The sequence below is a fragment of the Cucurbita pepo genome, chromosome 11 (assembly GCF_057944985.1).
Source record: "Cucurbita pepo subsp. pepo isolate OVF chromosome 11, ASM5794498v1, whole genome shotgun sequence".
In the NCBI taxonomy this organism is placed as follows: domain Eukaryota; kingdom Viridiplantae; phylum Streptophyta; class Magnoliopsida; order Cucurbitales; family Cucurbitaceae; genus Cucurbita; species Cucurbita pepo.
The window spans coordinates 1,190,210-1,213,822 of record NC_141808.1 but is presented as its reverse complement, the minus strand read 5'-3'; the positions used below and the strand labels follow the sequence as shown (position 1 = coordinate 1,213,822).

The following is a 23,613-nucleotide window of genomic DNA, read 5'->3' as shown; positions in this document are numbered from 1 at the left end:
TTAGGGGCTAAATACGTAATTTTCTATGTAGTTTTTGGTACAAGTTATTTTCTCGGAATGATAGCAATTTTTAATGTGGAATTTGGTCACCTCTTACTATCAAGGAGTGTTGATTAGCAATGAAATAAAAGTAGATTGAAGAAGAATTATTAGGAGATTTTAACAATCGATTGTTTTTAAAACATTATTCCAATTTTATACGCAACTTTTAGTATATAGTTTGCTTTAAAATTAAGTATAAAGAGTAGTTGTTGGTACGGAATTTGTCACTTCTTCTTTATAATAAATATGATAATTATTAGGGTTTTTTCGAAAAAACTTTATAATAAAAAAGTTAGGTTAATTAATACGTGATTTTCTTTTAAAGTGAAAGGATAGGCATGGATCTTGAGATTGTTAATTGTGTGACAAAAGGCTATACATAGCCCATAAGGGATTGTGTAAATTAAATGCTGAAATTACTATAAGTATTCAAAGAATTTTATTTATTTATTTTATATATATCAATGCAATTTCTTAATTTGTAAATTGCTTTCTTGGATTGCTACCTTCCATTAATGATTGGTCCTTGTAGGAGTAATTAGAATACTACGGGTTGAAGATTATTAATTAATAATAAATTCAGAAAAATTCAGAAAAATTCAGAAAAATAAAAAATAAAAAAACTCCAATTTGTTTAGAAATATCTAAGAGTGGTTAAATTTGTAATTTTTCAAGTATATAAATAAATATTAACAAATAATTTTGTAAATAATTTTTTTTATTTAAATTAGTTATAGGCATTTTTTTTTGGAATAATTATATTCTTTTCGCTCCTTAAATAATTTCAAATATTATGTATGGAGGGACGTTGAAGTTGGTGATTTTTTTTCCTTTTATATATATATATATATATAACAATGAATTTTTTAATCTGTGGGTCATTTCTATTATTTTAGGGTTGTTTTAGGATGATTTTTATTTTTACCGTTGAGGTGTGAAATGACTATTTTACCCCTTTAAAAAAGCTCTAATTCGTTAGGAGTTGAGACCCATATAAAAATGTTGTCTTCATGCCGTTAATTTCCATATAAAAAATCTCTAACCACTAAATGACTCGTTTATTGTCAACTACAGGTACCAAATAAATACAATAAATTTTCGTTTTGTTACTATTGTTAAACAGATTGTGAATTATTTATTTATTTTTATTTGACGAGAACTTTGTTTCTCTCTTTAAATTTAGCAAATATAAATATAAATGTAAGAGAAAACGTTGAAAAAACAATCTCAAAATTAAAATGGTTAGAAAACCTATAATAATAATAAAAAGTATCTAAGTTGCAAGAAGAAAAAAAAAATATATATATATATACAAAAAGTAAGAAAATGAGGTTCGAAAAAAAACGTCGAGGAAAATGTAAAATAAAATCCAAAATATATAATAGAAATGGAAACCCTACTTTAAACCGCGCATTTAAGGCAAGGTCGAAATGTGAGCCAGGCTTAGAAATTTCAAATTACAGGCGCGAGAAAAAGAAGGAACGTCGAAACGCCGTTGAAAGGGAGCGAAATGAGCCAACGGTCTAGCCGAACGACAAATTATATGATTCTTGTTGCAATTTCCGTTCGTGATTTCCCGCGGAAGTTTCCTCACGATCTACCTTCATCGCTCGACATTTATCCAGAGACTGGCATTTTTCTGCGTTGTGTTTTTACGCTAACCGGAGATAGTGAGTGATTGTTTTTCCGTGGATCTGCTGCGATCGGAGGCGATGCAATTGGTGCATCTGATTATTTCTTATGAATCGGTGCACCGGATGATTTCATATCTCGGTCTCTTCCAATTCAAATATTATGTATGATCTTCTGGTGTTGGATCTTCTTGTCTATCATGTTAGGCTCCGTTTCTCTGTTCTTAATCGTCATTTTCATTCTAATTCTTAGTTGCTATTTGATTTTTCATTTTAATATGCGCTAATGTTGATTTCTGAAGATTTCTACATGATCTGATATTTTTCTGTCGATGATAATTCCTGGACTATCCTTAAGCAATTAAGCATTCACAAGTTGATTTAGGCTCCGTTTCTCTATTCTTAATCGTCATTTTCATTGTAACTCTGAGTTGCTATTTGATTTTTCATTTTCGTATTCGCTAATGTAGATTTCTGAAGTTTTCCACATGGTCTGATATTTTTCTGTCGATGATAATTCCTGGACTATCCTTAAGCAATTAAGCATTCACAAGTTGATTTAGGCTCCGTTCTCTGTTCTTCATCGTCACTTTCACTGTAATTCTGAATTTGCTATTTGATTTTTCATTTTCGTATGCGCTAATGTAGATTTCTGAAGCTTTCTACATGATCTGATATTTTTCTATCGATGATAATTCCTGGACCATCCTTAAGCAATTAAGCATTCACAAGTTGATTTCATTTTTCGCACAAGTTGATTTAGGCTCCGTTTTCTGTTCTTAATTGTTATTTTCATTGTAATTCTGAGTTTGCTATTTGATGTTTCATTTTCGTATGCGCTAATGTAGATTTCTGAAGCTTTCTACATGATCTTCTTTTTCTGTCGATGATAATTCCTGGACTATACTTGAGCAATTAAGCATTCACAAGTTGATTTCATTTTGTGCACAAGATTTATATTTACATATCGTGAATCACCTTGGTTGTCATGTTAGGTTCCATTTCTTTGTTCGTAATTGTCAATGTCACTGTGATTCTGAGTTTACTACTTGAATTCAGTTTTCGTAAAGGCTAATGTAGGTTTGCCATGTTCTGTACACAATCTTTAATCTTAAAATTTTCTTTTGATGATAACTCCTGGATTACTTTAGCAATTAAGTATTCATAAGTGGATTTCTTTTTGCATACAAAACATATATTTACATTATTCACAAGCGGATCTTCTTTGTTATCGAGTTACGTTCAGTTTCTTTTTTTGTAATCGCAATGTCATTACAATTCTGAGCTTACTACTTGAATTTAGTTTTGTAAACACTAATGTAGGTTCCTAAGTGAACTTTACTTTCAATTTTTATTTTGATGATAATTTATGAACTGTACTTAAAGTAAACGTTTACTTGAATGGATTCTGATTTATTTTGTGTTCTATATTGGCAGACATCATTGAGAATTTGTCTCACTGACATCATCGCACTATGTCGAAATTCTTGCTTCTTGTTTGCATTCCGCACTTTCTATTCTTGTCAATAGCATCTGATCGTCTACTTTTCCTCTTTAGCTCAATGCATCTAGAAGCCCATTCCAGAGGACGTATGCTGCCCAGGTGTGTTTACTATTTCTCTGATTTTTGCTTAAAGCTTCGTTCCAGGTCTGAATCTAGCTTTTCGCGAACTTGAGACGAGGATTGCATTTCTAAATTGAAATTTCTGATTCTAATAAGTAGCAGCACATAATTGCCGTAAATGGACAGTATTAGCCTATTAGGTCTTTGGTAATATGGCAGAATGAATTGCCTGGAGACTTGAGTTTTCTTCGACTCTTAACTTACTTTGATGCCAATGTTCCTGTCATCGTTGGTTCATTTACTTACATGATAAATTTTCAGATTTGTATTCAAGCGAAGTGAGGTGTATAACATTGATAGAAACTTTTGAGAAATTATATTTCCATTCTTGAACCTAGATAAATTTCTAGCTAGTAAGATTGAATGACATGAGAATGTAACGTTATTGTGATGAGTGTACTTCAGTTATAGTATGCTTGGTCTAGTGATTACGAGTAATAAATAAGTACTATAGACTCTACGACAACATGCTTATAAGTAGTGTGTGAACACAACATTTGAGTATTTTTTTATTCTTTGTGCCTTTCCTCTCTTTTTTGGGCATACAAGTGTGGTTCTGAACTCTGCTTGAATCTGTCTTCTCTTTCCTCTAGATGATGCCTATACTTGTGCTGTTAGTGTCATAACTTATAAGTTTCTTTACAGATTAATAACTATATAATACTTCAGTCCCTTGTCGATAATAGGTTCTACTGGTGTATTATAGTTGCAGCAGTATTTGTGGCATAAAGCTGAAGGGGGTTTAGTGTAGTACCATTCCATTCTACTGTTGAGGAAAAATAACGATTTAAATCCAGTAGCTTGACCTTGACTTTGACAGGTTAAACTTGGAGAATTTGAGGCAGAGTCGTTAGAGATAAATGACAACAACGAGAAGTTACAACGCAATTATAGTGAGCAATTGGAAGATAAGCTTGTACTTCAGAAGGCATGGGATGTTTTTATTGATAAGGAGTTACTATAATTCTGTTAGTCTTTACTCTTTTGTAATGTTGCATACTTATACATCGAGGTTATTTTATCATCTATGATTAATAAAGCTAGCATGTTGCCAATTCGATGGCAATTACTTTGAATTCCTGTGATTTGCAGCCTGCAGAAGATGACTTATTACTTTTTATATGGTTTCAGGTTGGTGAGTTTTTCCATCTAGCTCAAAGCATAGCTGCAGCTGAGCAAAGAGAACAGGAAGTGCAGCAAAACAGGGAAGGATCCATTGACAGTCCCTTATTACTGGAACAAGTATGTTTTTGTTGTCTTAGTGTTGGCTGGACATTTATTGTCCTCTTTTGAGTAGTAGCTAGGACTTTGTTATGGCTTGTAGGAAATGACAATGGATCCAACAAAACAAGTTAAACTAGGATATTTCAGTGGTCTACTTCCGAGATAAAAGTCTATGGCTTTTGAAATGATTTTTTTATCGTTCAACTAGGGGCAATGTGTATCTGAGGCAAGCTGTGGTTGATGGTTCCATCACTGATCCTGTATCTGGGGTGAAGGTTAGCAACGGGAATCCCTTATTTACAGTAGTCAGCATTACAAAATGATGAATTCTATTTGTTTTCTCTTTCTATAATTGGGTTACAGTCAACAAATATGGAGTTGGACCAAAATCTTTTTTTTTTTCCCTGAAAGTTTTTTTCATTTTTCCTGAAACGATTTGTTACCCCATATTGTTCTTTAAGGTCTTGCCATTGTAAAACTCACATCTGAATTCCAGGTCGAGAAAAATGTGTTTGTCATATTTTATTCTGGAGAGAGAGCAAAGGATAAAATTCTGAAAATAGGCGAAGCTTTTGCATTGTTACCCATTCACTGATGACTTGGTCAAACAATTTCAGATTATTACAGAGGTAATCACGATTGTTATTGTACAATGTCGCACTTTGTTAATTCTTCTTGCTTTTGAGGACTTTTTACAGTCTATTCTCTTGCTCTCTTTGTCTCTGGTAATCTATTCCGTATTTAAATGTCCAAATATCATTAACTGCATCTGAGCAGCTTATAAATACGTACTAATTAAAACTGTACGTTATACTCCATGGTAGTTGCAACCACTCCAAGCATGAGCAGAATATTCTGAAACTGTTGCTTTTTGTAGTCCTTCATTAAAGATATAAGTCAATCATCTTCTTGTTTGACTATAAGCATAAAATCCTGCTCCTACTCTCTTCCTACTATATACTTTATGGTAAGAGAAACCTAAAGATGAGCAGCTATTAGTCAACTATTTTCTTGTTTGGATGGATGTGGTCAGAAGAGAAGATTGCATCCATTACAACACACCCTCCTCTTACTCTCTTCCTACTTTACACTTTAGTCATAAAGGATGTAGCATGAACTTGCCGAATGACTCCACAGAATTTGGAATGAGTAAGACTAAACAACATCAAAGTTATCACTAGTGATTGAGATCCTAAATTGTTTAGGCATTTTTAGAGACCAGTATGGAGAGGTTCTGATCAACCTTGAAGGTCTGCACTGCGGTCATCATTCACAAATCCATGAACTAATTAATGTTGAGGCTCGGTCAACATTATGTTCAGTTCCATATTTCTACGTAACCTCAGGAAGAGTATTTTTTTTTTTAAGAGGGACAAATTGTCATCCTCTGTAAAATTGGCGTCGGAAATGAGTTGGCTACGCTATCTCGATTCAGATTGCTTATAGACTGCATCCTGCATCACCAATGATTTTCCAGCAATTCTACATTCGGTCCAGCGTTGTTGTTTACAATTAGTTTCTATACCAGTTTCCTTTGCCTCGCTTTGGCAGTTGTTGAGAGAGTTTCTAGCAGGTTTCTCGGCATGAAAAGAGTTACAAGTTGCTCAACTTGGTCGGATTTGAAGTAGTGAAATCAGAATATCAACCTGGGGTTGTCACGTCATGATATCTACATTTGTCTTCTTTCCTCTTAATTAGTTGGTAGCCTTTCGGAATTATACGAGGGATAGGTTGCTTAAATATTTCCCTCAAACCATGCAAGAAATCAAGTTCTGTTGATGCTAATCTCTTATGCAGTGGATGCTAATCTCTTATGCAGCTTCATCAGAAAATAGGGCTAGATGGTTGCAAAGTAGTTAGTCTTGCCATTGTTTCAAATCTTGCAAAATAGCATAAAATTCCAAGACGTAGGTTGAATACCTTCCACTATGGGTGAGTTCTTTCAATCAAGTTCTGTTGTCTTTTTATTCTTTCAGGAGTCTGATTGCATACTTTATTTTTAGGAAAGCGAAGGAATTATATAAGAGTTAGGGTAACAAAGACCACTAAAGGATGTTGGCAATATTTCGAATCATTTCCTTGGTCCAGAAAATAAGAAATGACCTTCTTTTATTTAGTTTGATAGATTGGAATGGTAGGAATGTATAAGATCGTGAGCACATCTCTGTATATAAGTTTTGACTTTTGGGTACCCAGTGAAGTGCAAGGGACAAATTTTAATCGTTGCCTATACTGTGCCTATGGAAAAAGTACCACTAATTCAAAGTGGGGTGATTTGATATCGGTGGCTATTACCATTTTAGTTGTACTATATGAAATTGCAAAGTTCTCCATGTGAATTGGTAAAAAGAGGACATCTTTTTGTCCTGGAGATTTACCTAAATTTTTTGGTCGATTTATTTCTTTCATTTGTCTTATATCTCCAAGCGTATTTAATGTGCAGATGCCTAAGGCAAATAGTGAATTGCAGGGTAGAGTCTACTCTATTGTCACTTTCCCTTTCCTATTTGCTGTAATGTTTGGTGATTGCCATGGAATATGCTTATTGCTGGCAACATTATATCTTATAATAAGGGAGAAGAATTTTTCCAGCCAGGTAATTGCCAATGTCTTGTAGTGTGAATTCTTGTCCTTTGTCTGCCAATATAAGTTTATTTGACCTTGTTAACGACAGAAACATCGAGATATCAATGGAATTACTTTTGGGACCCGTTATGTTATCAAGATGATGGCACTTTTTTCGATCTACACATGACTGATTTATAATGAATTCTTGCTGTCCCATTTGAATTGTTTGTGCCATCTGCATACTGTTGTCGCGATACTTCATGCAGGTATCAAACAGTGTAAATCAACTCATTGTGGGCTATATTCCTCCGTGCGAGTGACGTATATCCTCCGTTTTCAGAGATACTAATACCTTGGTTTAATAAAGGTTCGTGACGCGTATCCATTTGGTGTGGATCCGAAGTGGCAAGGCACTCGAAGTGAGTTACCTTTTCTCAAATCTTTGAAGATGACGATGTCTATCCTACTGGAGTAGCTCAAATGAACAGAGGAATTATATTGAGCTACTTCAAAGCAAAATTCTTTGGAGAAAACATTAACATCTGGTTAGTTGCTTTAAGATGGATCCATCGTATCATCATTAAAATCATTTCTTTATTGAATTATTAATTAATTGGCAGTCTTTCTGTAGAATTAATTGGTCGAAAATTTTCTTCCGGATGGCGGATTCTTGAATGAGATGTAATGTAGTAAATTATATGCAGTTGATGAATAAACTTTTAAAAAAATATTGTTTTTATAAATTATTCAATTAGGTCTCTTCAAAAAATGTAGTATAAAAGAGTTTATCTTGCGAGTTAGTTGTGGAAGAATCATCTCCTCAAAACAACCACATGCTAAAATTCCAGTGAAGATTCTGTTTTCTTTATTCTAACAAGTGTAAATTTTGATTCATTGTTTCAGGTACCAATTTGTTCCACAGATGATTTTCATGAACAGCTTATGCGGTTACCTCTCTCACTTCTCATAATTGTAAAGTGGTGCTTTTGATCTCAAGCTCTGTATCACCTAATGATCTATATAGGCAAAAACCAGCTTTTTCCAGGACAGAAGTTCCTTCAGGTTCTTCATGTTTTGATGTGGTTCAAGTTTCTTTTCATAATACTTGATTAGAATCAACTCTTAATAACTATTTTTTACACTTCCAGCATCTGTTAATTCTGTCTGCCCTCACTACCTTCTCTGTTGAAGAAACAACATGAAGAAGTAGGTGATGTTAGATCTCATCTTTGCCAGAGGCACCAAGGTCAATCCTACTCCCTACTTCACAGCACAGACGACAATCTTGAAATGGAACGATGCCACGGCTCCCACGGCCACGAGGAGTTCGAGTTAGTGAGGTTTTTGTACACCAGCTTATACATTCCGTAGAGTTCGTACTTGGTGCAGTTTCTAAAACAGCATCCTATCTTACGCCTGTGGGCCCTCAGGTAAAAAATAAATACATTTTACCATTATTCTAACCTAAATGCTGCTACACGTAGATGCATTAACGTTTATAGGAGAGCTACTAAATTAGTAATGCAGAGAGAGTATTAGTATCTGAAATATCAATTTACGTTACTAAAAAAGAGTCATAGTTTTTTACCTTTTTGACAAATTATACCCGCCATTTTTAAAATGGATTTGAACATTCATGTAGCTTGCGAGTGTAAGGATCATACCCTCCTGTTATTTAGCTTTAACGAAACTGGTATTCACGGGAAGTGAAAAATAAATCCGACTACCAAGCCTATCATAGTAATACCTATGATGTATAAATATACTCAAATGAGTTCTTCAGGTCCAAATTTCTGTATTGGTCCAAATTTCTGTATTTAGATAGCGCTATCATTATGCTTTTTAGTCGAGATATACGTAACCTTTGATTGTGGTATCATTTATAGTTAAACTACTGATATTTCTTTCATTAGTTATCTACCTATTTTACGTTTTTTTCTTTCACTCAGCCAAGCGCATTCGGAGTTCTCGAGTGTATTTTACGACAAGGTTCTACTCCTAGCTTGGGGGTTGGTTCTGCCACACCTTTTCTTTTTCTTCCCCTTTTCAACAAAAATGCATTGGAGGAATCAATAAGATGATAATCATTTACTTCTTGACATTTGCAGGTTCAATAGTTCGATCATCCGAATGGTGTAGGAATAGCTATTTTTCATTTGTGCAACTGTCGGAGTTTTACTAGTTCTAAGCGCTTTCCTGCCCGCCGTGGGGCTCCACTGGGTGGAGTTTCAGAAGAAATCTTCTCGTTTTCGTTGCACCGGGAGAAGGATGAGTGACGACATATTTCTGAAGCTTGGCCATCAACTCAACTCCCAAGGAAAATCGAGAGGTTAGTTCCAAAAACTTATTCAATTCTTCCACCCTTTTAGAACTGTTTTAAGCAATACACTAAATGACAGTTATTTGAAAAGGTTTTTTTTTCTCCTTTAATTTAAATCTCCACGGTTTAAGTTTAGATTAAAAAAACAAGGGTTTTTAATTGGAATAAATATAAGGTCAAAATACTTTTTTAGTTTATGTAATTTAAAATTTTCATTTTATTTTAGTATTTATATTTTTAAATGTTTAAATTTAGTCATGTACTTTTTATAAATTTTAAATTAAGTAATTCGAAATTTTTAAGATTTATTAAGTAGATGATCAAATCTGGACACTTAAATTACATTTGCTAAAATAGAGTAAAGGAAAAGGATTTAAATGATATTTAAACCTAAATTTAATCATTTAATGATATTAATACCATAATAAGTGAGCCCCACAAGGGACTACTTGAGTTTGCCTTGACTCTAGGAGGCATATGTTAGAAGACTTTTTTTTAACCATTTGATTCGTTTAAAAAAAATTCTTTCTATTTTAGAATATTTAGCTTTTATTTCGTACATTTCTTAAAAATAATTTTCCTTTTATTTCGTACATTTCTTAAAAATACATTGGATTTGTACATAAATTCCATATAACAAAACCCTATCTTTGAATTGATTATGAAAATAGGCTTAAAAAACAATTAAAATAAATAATTTTTAAAAATCTCTTTAATTTTAAATTTTAGAATATGGGTATTAAAATAGTTTTAGAAACTAGAAAAAACTAAAATTAAATGTTATTTTTTAATTAGAAAAAGTTTATATGATTATTAAAATATTTTAAAAAATTAGAAAAGGAAAAAAAAAAACTAAAATTAGATGTAGTTTTTTATTAAAGAAAAGTATAGCTTTTTTATTTATTAGGTAAAGTTTCAAAAATGAAAGGGTTATCAGGCTTTAAAAAAATTAAAATAAATAGTTTTCAAAAACACTCTTTAATTTTAAAATTTTGAGTATGCTTATCAAAATATTTTTAAAAACTAAGAAAAAACTAAAACTAGATGTAGTTTTTTTTTTATTTAAAAAAGAGTTTTTATTTTTAAGTTTAATATGGTTTAAAAAATATAAAATAACTAGTTTTAAAAAAACGCTCTTCAATTTTTAAATTTTGAGTATGGTTATTAACATATTTTTAAAAACTAGAAAAAACTAAAATTAGATGTAATTTTTAATTAAAACAAGTTTATAGTTTTATATTTATAAGTTTAAATTTAAAAAATGATATATTTATCAAAAACACGCTTTAAAAAAATTAAAATATAGTTTTCGAACTCTTTAATTTTAAAATTTTGAGTATGATTATTAAATATTTTTAAAAACTAGAAAAAACTAAAAGTAGCTTTTTATTATTAAAAAAAAATTATAGTTTAAAATAGTTTTAAAACAGGATTATTTTAAAAATGAAATGGGTATGAAAGCAGGATTAAAATAAATTAAAATAGTTTTAAAACACTTTAATTTTAAAATTATGAGTAGGATTATTTAATATTTTTTAAAAATAGCTATCTATTAAAAAAAGTATAATTTTTTATTTATAATTTTCTTTTAAAAAATGAAATGGTTATCAAAGCTTGAAATTAATTTTAAAATTTTGAGTATGGTTTACTAAAATATTTTTATAAACTATAAGGAAAAAAAAAATACTAAAATTAGAAGTAGTTTTCTATTAAATAAAAGTTTTAAAATTAGATGTAATTTTTTATTTAAAAAAAGGTTACGGCTGAAAAAAATAGTTTTAAAAAACATTCCTTAATTTTAAATTTTGAGTATGGATATTAAAATATTTTTAAAAATGAAATGGTTATCATGTCATGAAAACAAAGCATATCAAGTAGCCTAAACAAACCTTATTACCTTGGTTTGCTAGCTTCTTGCCAAGCCCCCGGTAAGACATAGCTTGAAATTAATGGTCAAAATAAAATGTTAATTGATATGTATTTCTGAGATTCAAAATCTCTATATTCTACTTACACAGTTAATGTACTAAAAAATGATTAAAATCAATTTATTATAAAATGAGAATCAAACAACTAAATATCAACAATTAATGTACTAAAAATGATTAAAATCAATTTAATATAAAATGAGAATCAAGCAATACAAATTGACTAAATTCAAATGATTAAAATCCAAACCTAACTGAGCAGCAAACTTTCAAATTTCAATTATATAGTATTCCCATCAAGCTATCATGATTCTATGTACAAGGCAATGGTTTTTTTAGAGGCAAAAATCAACAAGGCTAATTAGAGAAAACGGCTCCAGCTGTACAAAATAAGAAAATAATTTCTAACCCTCTCCCCAGTTAACTAACCTCCCACCTAACCAAGGTTGACCCTTTTCTCACTTTCTACCATTTTCAAAGAAATTGTGGATAAACTTCTCAATATTCGTGCAAACTGTGCACAGATATCTAAAAAGGGAGAACTAATAATAGGGATACAAATCAAAACAAAATGAATCGAAGTTAGAAAATATTTCTTTTAAGAGCCTACTCTTTTTCTAACTTTGTCTACCACCGAATTTCAATGTGGTGAATTTGAAATTACTTCCAAGAGGGAGACCCAACTACGAGAAGGAAAATGATCCAACTTAACAACTCACTTATGCCCAACTCCTAAGTTTCTCATCATTGCAATTAAGTCCCATAAAGAACGTTAAGATATGATTCAAGATCTAAGAACATAACTAAATTTTCAGAGCAAAAAATAAAATAAAATAAAATAAAATAAAATAAAATAGTATTACCTACAAATTGAAGGTGGCAAATAGGCGTGTTCTCCTTTTCAAACTCAAAGTGCTCAATGATTTTTCCAACAATACTTATAGTAACAAGCGTGCTTAGAACACTCACAACAAGCAAGAACAAGCAAGAAAAGGGGTTACAGGATCTCCATGTCTAAGCCTCTCCACACCAAAACTTTACCTCTAGAACTACCATTAACGAGGAAAGAATAACTCACGTTTCTCATACAATTTCACATCCACATCCTCCGTTTGTGCCCAAAACCCTTCTTTTCCAAATAAAGAAAAAAAGACAAAAGAAATCATAACTAAAAAAATTCTTTTTCCACTTCACTAGCAAACAAAGAAACGCTATTCTACGAAATAAATACCCCCATGATTCCCTTCGAAGTCAATTCTCTCCAACTCCACTTACCTTTTCTCCCATGTACTTTCAAAGCAATTGACAACAAAACAGGCTATGTTTAGTCTCCATCCAAATAACAATATTCGAGTTCTCTTGAGGAACAACTTCCTTATAACCAATCTCCTTTTAAGTCTCCTCCCTCTCCTCAACACTCTCACGATCAAAGAGACGATTTTCAACATTGGACCACATAGTTCTCAGCTTCTCTTGAAGCTTTTTTTTTTTCCTCCCATAATTGACTGAGCATTCAAGCTTTTTTAGCTCTCATTCTACCTCATTGTGTCCCACCCCAACTTTCTTTTTTCTTTTTTCTAGAGTATTCGGAATCTCGAGGGGATTAGAAAAGGAATAAGACTTTCAACTAACAGTACATTAGTCAAAAGGTCTCCCCCTGCCCCTATACCCATGGCATTAGGACAACTTTCGCCAAGAGAATTGGCAGGAGCATAGGGTAAGGTCCACTCAAAAACTGGAAAGGAAATAAAAAATAAAGACGAAAAACCCAAATCTAAAAGACCCAACTCAATCAACATACTTGCTTCCAGAGGCTCATGATCAATTGATAATTGACCACAGAGTGCAACATTATTGCAACATACATATTATACAACAATAACTAGCAATAACCCATTTATAAACATTTGATGTAACAACCCATTTCCCATAATATAAACATACTTACAGAGTCCGAGCAAGTTACCTTGATATAATGGCACTAACAATGGCTTAGTTTGGGGTAGCAGCCACAGACGAGACCATCGACTCAGATCCACAGGTATTGTTGTCCTTGCAGATTAAGTAGTAGCCATTTTCTCCCCCGTTTTCACCCACGCATGAAATTCCTCTTACGTAGGTCTGCAGGAAAATTGCATCGACTCCAACAGCAGCGGTCTAAGATAAAGTAGAAAACTAAAAAGGAAATGGTTAACAAACAATGTCTACGTTAAAGAAAAGGCCCAAATCATTAGCTTCAGTTTTTCACATCACCAATGAGGTTTAAAGCAGGTTGAGAAATCAAATAACGCATTTAAAAATTGATGATAATAATGGAGAAGAATTTCATTACTAAGCTGAAGGGCCATTCTTGATCAAGTTTGCTGCACTTTGGTCGGCATCTTTATGCCGCTTTGGAATTTGCAAGGGCCACGATACCTCCCAGTGGAAGGATAGTCCTCCTGTCGCTCCAATCCACCAGCTTTGAAAAAAGTACTCAAAAGATGAGTTCATCAGTCCCCCATCGCGTCGCATGCACCAGCTTCCTCGGGATCACACTGCAAAAATCTACTTTTTTACTTTCAAATTTTCACTGATGACACTGATACTGTCATCTTAACTATGGTTAACGAGAAATTACTCAGAGAGGTTACTGATAATGTCATGAATATCTGGAGGTCGATTATTAATTGATGAGTTCTAAGTTCAAGCAATATAATAGCCATCATCAAAATGTGTTGTTAAAAACTTATTTTTTAATCAAAATGGAAATGACCCTTTCCCTTTTCTTTTCTTTTGTACAATAACGTAGGAATTAAACTTCCAACTTTGAAAAGGTATTCGATACCATATCTACCGTACTATGTTATAAATCAGCTTAATTTCTACAACATAAAAAAATATCATAAAATCTTATTTCAATGGTTTTCGTTATCTTTTAAGGGATCGTATGCTAAAATTTGGTGGTCAGAAATGCATGTGATGAACTTAACGTTTTGATATTCGTGTTCCCATCTCAAGGTCCAAGAACCATACTATCCAAACAACTACATACAAAAATTTGTTTCCCAACAAAAAAAAATTGTCAAAATTTTAGTGGAGAGAGGGCAGAAAGAGTATTTTCCAAAACAATAATAATAATAATAATATTGTAAGAAGATTAGTGGAGGGGGAGAGGAGACTTCTCCCAAAAATATATAAATAAAGAAATATAACAATTTGTAAAAAATATAGTGGTGAGTGCTAGTGGTAGAAATTTCTAACTACTCGATCAACGTGGGAGTTAGAACTCAACTACATAAATAATGGAGTGTTTTGATATAACCCATCTAAATGACTACCCAGTAAAAAAAAAAAACTATAATACTATTGATTGATTCATGTTGAATTCGTTAAGACCAACTAATTTGAACTAAAACATCTGTTCAAATATTTGTCAGTTTAATTCATTTCAACAACAGTATCACTATATTTCGAAGTAACTTCATCTTTTTCTTGCAATTCAATAAAGTTTGGGTAGCTTTAATAGGATTTGTGGTTTCAGCATGGACAACAAAATAAATAATTTAATTCTATTCCTATTTTTAGTTCAACTAATTAAACTATAAGAGTATTTTTAAAATTTTAATTGAATTTCAAATGTTGAAAGTAATAACTTTGTAGAACAGATTTAACGTTTAAATTTTAGTCAAAATTTCAAGATTATATTTAGAAAATAGGAAACAACCAAAAAGCGTCAGGGTCAAAAATCACCCAATAAATTCTCTATAATTTTATCATAAACAAAAATAATATATTAATTTTCAAATAACATCTCAAAGATAACTTCCTTGTAATCTCTTCAACAACTAACATAAAACAAAATCTTGTGATGTCTTTATATATTTCTTCAGAATTTCCTAACTTCAAAAATAATTATTCTTCTCTTTTGGAAAAGATAAGAACAATACTAAATTATTCATTTGTCGCCGACTCCAAATTACCAAAAACGTCGATGTGTTTCCCATTTGTTACATAAAATGATATATAGTTCATAAAGTAGTGAATAAAAATTTTCCTCTAAGAATTATTTTTAACTTTAATAAATAAATGAATTCTACTAACATTTCCGCTTGAAATAAACGGAAACAGAGAGTACGAAATCATTCCTTAGTTTCGCAAAGCAACAACAGTTTTTCAACATGACCTGAATAGATTCTCGTTGAAAAAAGAAAAGAAAAGACCTGAATAGATATAGGTTCATGCCGTCCTTAGAGAGAAAAAACAGATTTGTTCATGGATATATCATTTCATTGACTTTGAAAAAGATATATACAGATCATTATACTGTTCTGACCATTAAAAAAACACATCAAACTTACAACTGTTTTTCTTAATTTTTTTTGAAGTTTCGAAATCTAATCAAATTTTAAAAAAGAGACTAGAAACCTACTCTAAAGTAAATTTTAACTAGTTAAAACTATTTTTATATATAAACTTATTTCCAATCATGCTATTGAACATCAATTATGATCATGTATGAAAAATAATCAAACATAAAATTGATTTTGAATTAATAAAGTCATATTTTAAAATGATTTTAAACTTTCACATAAGAACTATTCTGTTTCCTATCACAATAAAGGAAAGAAAGAAAAAACATACAGTAGATTTTAAGACAAAAAGTAGGAGTAAACCAGCACAGTTTCTAAAAACAACAGGTTATAAACCGAACCTCAATTTATTTTATTTGGTTCGACTTTTGCAGCAGCAGGCTAAGGAGATAGAAAGAGGATCGTAGTAACAATTGCAAATAGAAACAAAAGGCAATAAATCCAAGGCAGGAAAGGAATGGAACGAACCTCATGAATCAACAAGCTGTTACTCACTCAAAGACCAGCGCAAGCCACGTGAATCCTAAACGATACAGAACACAGACAATTCTCTCAAAAAATAAGAAAGCAAAATCGGAAGTTCAAATACTCGACAGACTTGAGAAAACGTTCCGAAATAACTCATACCTGCTCTTTGACCAGCGTGACGGAAGCGTGGTAACGTCAATCGAAGTAGGAGGCTAGGTCGCCAATAGGAAGGATCGGAACCTTCTGAGAATCGGCAGAAAGACGGAGCCGATTCACTCCGACGAAATGTGTACGGAACTAGGACTCGGTGAGATCGGATAACCACGTGACGCCATGGACGGCGCCAGGATCGAGCTCCTGCTGGTGCTTGGCTCTACGGAGGTAAGCCTTGAATACGCGGAACCTGTAATCGTGCTCCTCATCAATGGCGTAGGCCTTTCCGAACTTGAGTTCGGAGTTCTGGAAGTTTTTTGCTAAGCGGTAAGGAGACGACTTCAAGGATCACAAGATCTTCGTCCTCGCTGTCGCCGCCGTACATTAGATCGGAAGATACGTCGTAGGCTACCGTCGCCGAAAGTAGAATGGTAAAGAAGAAAGCGATTGCAGCGAGCCGCTCCACAGAGACAGTGACAGAGGGAACGGGGATCTGAGATATTATGGGCTGTACGTATCGATAACAAATAAAAGGAGAAATATCGCGATGAAGCGAACGACAACTGTACTGCCACGTTTCGGTTTCTTATTGGCTCATTTCCGTGAGCGCGAAAAAACTGCGACGGCAATGATCACTAGGTTAAAATAGCATTCTTATTCGAAATTTATTTTAGTTATTTTAGTTTGTAATTTCTAATTCATAATTAATATATATTCTTCGGTATTTAAATTTAAGTCTCACATTTTAATAAATCTTTTAAGATGGTACGGCTCCCGATTTACAAACCGTTGAACTAAAATAATAAATAATAATAATAAATAGTCTCTCATTTAATGTCATCCCTAAAATATTTTGATACCAATTGTCGTAGGGTCGAAGCAAAATCGATCTTACTCACACACCCACAAACATAAATAAACAAAGAGACACAAACATTTGAGCGGTTCGAAGATAATAAATTATTCTACATCCACAAGTGACGACTAATCTCAAGAATCAAACTATTTACAAAGTGTATATCTCACACTCTCACACTACAAAGTCTCATTAAGTAAAGATAGTCTCAAATGTCACCAGATAAATCAAAATGACACTCAATCTCAATGTTCTTCGCCCACATGATTCATGTACCAATATGATATAATATACTAATATGTGAGATGAACCAAAATGAATCCAATAGATTTATGAATAGAGGTGGGAATATACCAAAAGTATTCACGAAACAAATCTTCACTACAATTTAAACACATAGTTCAGACATGCTTGATTTCCATATCTCGAATGGTCAAACCCTTGGTCGACTCGGCAGCTGGATGTCGGTTCTCAAAGATGCCTCCGCCACTGGTTCTGCTGCCACCGGTGGTTCTACACCGACCCGAGCCTCCCGACCGTCGTCGTCTTTCATTATGAAAATAAGGGAAGTGGCGGAGGCTCTAATTCTTCTCCATAGGGTGGCTGAGTAAGAGTTATTGAGATAGAGTTTGAATGTTTGGTTGCGAATGAAATAACGGAAGAAATAAAAGGTGAGAGCGAAGATGGATACAGAAGCAGTGATGAGAAATAAGCTGCTAAAATAACTGAGGTCAAGGCTGGAAGAAGACGCCTCCGAGCCGTCGCCGTCGCCGTTGCCGCCGCTGCCAAATTGGAAGCTGAGGCTCTTCCCAAACCACTTCTCGTTTATTTCGTTTATTTTCTTACCCTGAACCACTTTCAACACTGCCTCCGACATATCATCAACCAAAGATGAACCTTTTGTGAACGCCTGCAGTCAAACCTTATGTTTTACCAAATTCCAGGATAATTTTTAGTGTAATTGTAAACTTCACCTACGAACCCCTATGATGTTGTCTATTTTGAACATAAGTTTCGGTGATTTTACTTTTGATTTCCCAAAAAAAAACCTTGTAACAATAGAGATATATTCTTACTCGCAAATCCATGATCAACCCATTTAAATTAGTTAACATGGGACTCCATAGAGCCTCGTTTAAGGCTTATGGAGCCCTCAAACAACGTTCACCTTATAAACCCATGATCAACCCCCCTTAATTAGTCGATATGGAACTTCATAGAGCCTCCCCCAAGGCCTATGAAACCCTCGAACAAAGTATACCTTATAAATTCATGATCAACCTCCCTAAATAGGTGAGGGAGTCCTCAAACAAAGTACACCTTATAAATCCATGATCAACCTCCTCTTAATTAGTCGATGTAGGACTCTATAGAGCCTCCCCTAAAGCCTATGGAGATTTCGAACAAAGTACGTAATTTGTTCGACACTTGAATCACTTTTGACTATACCTATAAGGCTCACAACATTAGTTGCAGCCTATTGTCGAACAACCTTCCTCGATCACTTACTTAAAAGCCTTAAAAAAATTGTAAGAGAAATTGAGAGAAAAGTACTTACAAATCCAAAACCAGCGCTATTGTATTGGGAACTGCCAATGAAATAGATACTCGGATATCTTGCAACAAGGAGCTTCATGTAAGGGATCTCGTCAATGACAGCATCAATGCCGCCATTGCGGCCTCCTTTAAAGAAGAGATCATGAAGTTCAGCAGTTGACGCATAAGGCACCAAATTTTTTATCCCTAAGAACTTCAACGTATCGTAAACATATGACCCCTCTTGATATCCAATACTCAAGTTGTTTCTTAGTATCTGACTCATGTCGGTGACCGGTTGTTGGAGTTGCTGCACCGTTAGCCACGACGTTAAGCTCGCTGTGTAGCTTTGAGTTAGGACGAACACCACGAAGAACCATATCGCTATCACGAACCTTGCTAGATTGCTGGTCAATTTCTCCCCTGCGTCAAAAACAAATTATATTAATTGAAAACAGACACTTCGACTAGAGAGAGGTTTAGTTATTACTTTGTGCGAAGACCATGATGCTGAAGGAGAACCAAAGACTCGTGCCGATTTGTTGACACAGCGAACCGGAACGAAAATCTTCACTGTTTTTATGTTCGAGAATCCAAACGACAAAGCCCATGAAGACGAAGAAGCAGAAGCTTGTGACCCAAAGATCCCAAGTCAAGGGCTTCAAGAACAGCCATGCATGGTTCAGCGAGTCATGTCTTGCACGAACCACCACTGCGATTCCAGGTTCCGTAAATGGCGAAGTAAAGTCCACAAACGCAGTTCTGCTCGCTAATATTGTTATGTCTCCAACCGCACCATCATATGTCTGTCCAAAAACATCACCATATTAATTTACAAACTTAGACAGCAAAAATAAAAAATAAAAAAAATATTCATATATTTTTTTTTTGGTATGATATTATCCACTTTGAGCAAAGCTTCCCGAAAAGACCTCATACTAATGGAATTCCTAGAGTTTCTCACGATCATTTCCTAAATTAGTCATGTGAGACTTTCATCATCGGACACCTCCCCTTAATCGAGGCTCGATTCCTTTGAAATCTTAGTCATTTTTTAGACTGCCTTCGAGGAGGTTTGACTCCTTTTCTTCTGGAGTCCTTTGTTCGATATTTGAGAATTTACCAATCTATTGGCACGATTAAGTTTAGGACATGACTCTGATACCATGTTAGACGAACACGACTCTCCACAATAGTATAATATTCACTTTGAGCATAAGCTCTCATGGGTTTGCTTTGGGCTTTCCCAAAATGTCACATACCAATGGAGTTATTATTCCTCACTTCTAAACCCATGATCATTCTCTAAATTAGGCGAGTAGAACTTTTATCATCCAACAATAATTCTTAAGTAGTTAATATGCCATTATTTCTTTCAATAAAACTCGACAGTCTGTACCCACCCCTTTGGACACTTCCATAATCAAGTTGTCGTAGGATGAAGGTCCGTACCAAACAAATTCATGTGGAAGAAGATAAGGAAGCTCATTAACAGCCGCCGTGAATATATCTAAACAGTATCCGAGGATGTTGGGGACCTTGAGGACGGAAGGCTTAAAATCATTATTCAATGGAACTGCGATCTTCAGTATCTTCCTTGGATTAAACGGAACCCATCCCTTGGGAGGTTGAACGGAATATCCAGGCCAAATAATAGGCTTTAATGTACCATTCTCCTTAAATCCAGGATCCCAATATCCCACCGTACTGATTTCTCCCTCTCCAATTACATTCAAAATTTGCAAATTTGGGGACTCTGGTTGGCCTTCAACCAGACCAAACTCCCCCCTGCTCACACCTCTGAAGCGTATCTTTGAGAGCGCCTCCATGATTTTCCTTCCATTATGAGATACCCCAGAACCGAAATTGGGATCCGTCCCAACAGCACTCTCAGAACCCCCCACCGCCATGGCTAGCGCCCAAGTAGCATCGTAAGCCCACAGCCCATAAACATCAAGTCTCGGGTCATCAATGTCTGGATTGTCCTGTAGAAATTTCCTTCTCCATCGAAGAATGAACTCCTCGAGCTTCTTTGTCCTCGGCACATAATTCTTTACTCCCAAAACCCCCTGCATCGAGCTGAGACTTGAAATGGGCAACGAATTTAAGCCATTTGCCGTGGCTTCAGTAATAATCCAAGCATAGCCTTTGCTCATCAGCCCAAGTTCATCGGCCATGGCGAAGACTCGAGATGCCAAGCTAGGAACCATGTGGACAACGAAAACTGTGGCCTGATTCAAACTCAATATCTCAATCTTTTCTCTAATTTGACGCTCAGAAGCTGCGGGGTCGATTCCGTGAATGTCGGTGTGGACATTGTGTATCTGCAAAGCCTGGATGAGATCAGTGACAGTGGACTTTCCAAATTGGTCGTCTTGGTAAACGGTAACCACTTGCTTCCATCCAAAAGAGTTAACGATGTCGGAAATGGCGTGAAATTGGGAGGAGTGGTTGTAGGGTACGCGGAAGAAGTACGGAGATTTTAGGTAGGAAAAACCGGGGGCTGCTGATGGTGCGAACGAGATTATTGGGACCTCGTATTTCTCAGCCAGTTGGATGATGTGGCGAGCCTGGAATGAACTTTCTGGCCCTATTATGGCTTCTACTTCACTCTTCTGTATTAGCTCCGACCCTGTTATTTTGCCAAACACAAACAAAGGAGCTTATAGCTTTTGTTTTGGACTTTTTTAAAAGGCTTCGTACCAATCAAGAAAGTATTCTTTGTTTATAAACCTATGATCATTCCCTAAATTAGCCGAGGTAGAACTTTCATCATCTAACACCTCCTCTCGAACAAAGTGCACCTCCCCTTTGGAGTCTTAGTCATTTTTTACTGCCTTCGAGGAGCTTTGACTCTTGAAGTCTTTTGTTTGATATTTGAGGATTTACCAATTTATTGGCATGTCTAAGTTTAGGGCATGGCTCTGATACCAGATAAACACTACTCTCCACAATGATATGATATTATCGACTTTGAGCATAAGCTCTTATGACTTTGTTTTCGGCTACTAATTTAGGGAATGATCATGGGTTTATAAACACAAAATACTTTCTCCATTGGTAGGAGACCTTTTGAGGAAGCCCAAAGCAAAGCCATCCGAGCTTATGCTCAAAGTGGACAATATCATGCATTATGAAGAGTCGTATTCGTCTAACAAACCCAACTATTCAATATTCAAATGTATTTCTTCACTCTCTATATATAATTAATTAAAGTGTTAAATGAAACTTTTGAATAAGTTAAAAATATATTTTTGAAATAAATAATAAGGTAAGAATATTTTTAATTTATTTTTGAGTTAAAGTATTATTCAAAGTCTCAGAAACTTTTATTGTTTTTTTTTTATAAAAAAAAAACATAAATCTTATAGACATACAGAATATCTAATATTTAGGTGAAAGAAAAAAAAAAATACAAACCAAGAGGAGAGACAAAAATATAAAATTAAATGTGAAATAAAGGTTAAAGTATATTTTAGTCTTTATTTGAGTAAAAAAGAGAAAAATATAAAAATGAAAATCAAATAAAAGTTAAAATATTGTTTTAGGTGTTACGTTCTATTCCAATCTTTATACTTTCCATTCAAAATAATTAAATTTTTTTAATACAGAAAAAAATATTGTATAGTTGTAGTTCTAAAATTTATAAAAATAATACAACATTTAAAAAAAATCAATAATAGCAAAATAATGAAATAAAATTCAAACCTCAATAACCAAAATAATATTTAAATAGTTAATGGAAGGAATTCACCCAATATGAAAATAGACGAGAGAGATAATTTATACCGTTACCTAAATAAGGCCGAAAATTGAAATTATATTTTTGTTCGACACAAAATTAAAAATATATACACTTATACACCGCCTGCATACACACACACATATATATATATATATATATCTATACCTCGATTGGCGGCGAGAACAAGATCATCCTCAGAGTCCACGACGTGAAGAACGATCGTGGCGTTGAGTTGCGGAGGAGAAGCATTGAAGTCGGAGAGCGCCATATTGATACAACTCAAACTCATCTTCCCAGCCCAACTGCTTAAATCAAGAACCACCCCCACATTCACCACCGCCGTCGTTTTCTTCTCTGCGCCGTACGCCGTCCGCCACAGGACAACCACCACCACAAACCCTACAAACAAGTCCCTCCAAAAACTGCCTTTTGGCGACTTCATTTCTAGCTCTCAACTTTCAACCAAACACAAATGATTAAATAACCTCCGTCTCCCTCGCTCCATAATTTCTCGGAAATATGATATTTATTCAAAAAATGGCTCACTCTCCAAATAAAAAAAATTACGGGTCAAGCCCATTTATTTTTAGAAACTCGTTGACGTGTCAATTTCATTTTGAATTTTTTATTTTTTATTTTATACTTTCCTTTTCTTTCAATAAGTCAATTCAAATTTTAAAATAATAAATTGAGAAAGACGTTTGAAATTGATATTATCAAAAAAATGGTTGAAAAATCTATTCGACACGTGGCAGTGTACTACTGGTGGAAAATCATTCGTTTAATTTCATTCGCTTCTAAAGTTGTTACTAATTCAACTCCGTGTTTCTTATATACATGTTTTGTGTATCAAGTCAATGATATTTCGGAGCCATAACTTAAACTGGAAGTCAAGGCAAACAAGACTTTAATATTAAAGTCAAGTCAATAATAAATGTTAATTAAAAGAAATTAACAAGCGACACAAAAACAAAACAAAAACTACGAATCTTCTTCGATGTTTTGACATCAATAATTTTTCCTCAACTTATAATGAAGTAGGAGTTCAAATTTTTTAGTTCATCTCCGTTGATTTTTAAGATTGTTATTGGTGTCTTATTTATTCAGATATGTTCGGATGAATATTGATATTAGATTATTTTACGAACAAATCTGAACAAAGAATA

At 33.8% G+C, this 23,613-nt stretch overlaps 2 protein-coding genes, 1 long non-coding RNA gene and 1 pseudogene across 5 annotated transcripts; 2 read left to right on the top strand and 2 right to left on the bottom strand.

Annotated features, from left to right (window-relative positions):
• Window positions 1–1,402: 1,402 nt before the first annotated feature.
• Window positions 1,403–6,640, top strand: LOC147790072 (V-type proton ATPase subunit a3-like). The gene is made up of 6 exons (XM_087128273.1): window positions 1,403–1,838; window positions 3,232–3,276; window positions 4,118–4,225; window positions 4,429–4,539; window positions 4,730–4,796; window positions 5,018–6,640. The coding sequence occupies exons 1-5, from the start codon at window positions 1,755–1,757 to the stop codon at window positions 4,760–4,762; spliced, it is 381 nt and encodes a 126-aa protein (XP_086984399.1). The 5' UTR covers window positions 1,403–1,754; the 3' UTR covers window positions 4,763–4,796; window positions 5,018–6,640.
• Window positions 6,641–6,964: 324 nt separating this feature from the next.
• LOC111805642 (V-type proton ATPase subunit a2-like) lies at window positions 6,965–11,083 on the top strand (annotated as a pseudogene). The gene is made up of 6 exons (XR_015422910.1): window positions 6,965–7,117; window positions 7,439–7,634; window positions 7,993–8,295; window positions 8,326–8,519; window positions 9,039–9,098; window positions 9,198–11,083. The product of XR_015422910.1 is annotated as a V-type proton ATPase subunit a2-like (transcript).
• Window positions 11,084–13,233: 2,150 nt separating this feature from the next.
• LOC111804986 (uncharacterized) lies at window positions 13,234–16,834 on the bottom strand. Of its 2 annotated transcripts, XR_002816592.2 has the most exons (4): window positions 16,317–16,834; window positions 16,158–16,212; window positions 13,670–13,874; window positions 13,234–13,512 (listed from the first exon to the last, which is right to left on the bottom strand). It is a non-coding gene; the product is annotated as an uncharacterized LOC111804986 (long non-coding RNA). The 2 variants fall into 2 exon arrangements; XR_002816591.2 differs by having other exon boundaries at window positions 13,234–13,874.
• Window positions 16,835–17,599: 765 nt separating this feature from the next.
• On the bottom strand, window positions 17,600–22,889 carry LOC111805475 (glutamate receptor 2.8-like). The gene is made up of 5 exons (XM_087128309.1): window positions 22,613–22,889; window positions 20,106–21,334; window positions 19,193–19,508; window positions 18,725–19,125; window positions 17,600–18,076 (listed from the first exon to the last, which is right to left on the bottom strand). The coding sequence occupies exons 1-5, from the start codon at window positions 22,887–22,889 to the stop codon at window positions 17,600–17,602; spliced, it is 2,700 nt and encodes an 899-aa protein (XP_086984435.1).
• Between the last annotated feature and the right edge of the window lie 724 nt (window positions 22,890–23,613).

Bases quoted from the DNA above. Each gene is read 5' to 3' on its own strand.
- LOC147790072 (XM_087128273.1), top strand. From the start codon at position 1,755: ATGCAATTGGTGCATCTGATTATTTCTTATGAATCGGTGCACCGGATG. The intron at 1,839-3,231 runs GTATGATCTTCT...TTTCCTCTTTAG, and splicing joins TCTTCCAATTCAAATATTAT to CTCAATGCATCTAGAAGCCC. The intron at 4,226-4,428 runs GCATGGGATGTT...ATATGGTTTCAG, and splicing joins ATAAGCTTGTACTTCAGAAG to GTTGGTGAGTTTTTCCATCT.
- LOC111805475 (XM_087128309.1), bottom strand. From the start codon at position 22,889: ATGAAGTCGCCAAAAGGCAGTTTTTGGAGGGACTTGTTTGTAGGGTTT. The intron at 19,126-19,192 runs GTAATAACTAAA...TTTTTGACGCAG, and splicing joins CATCATGGTCTTCGCACAAA to GGGAGAAATTGACCAGCAAT. The intron at 18,077-18,724 runs GTAAGTACTTTT...GTTTGACTGCAG, and splicing joins ATAGCGCTGGTTTTGGATTT to GCGTTCACAAAAGGTTCATC.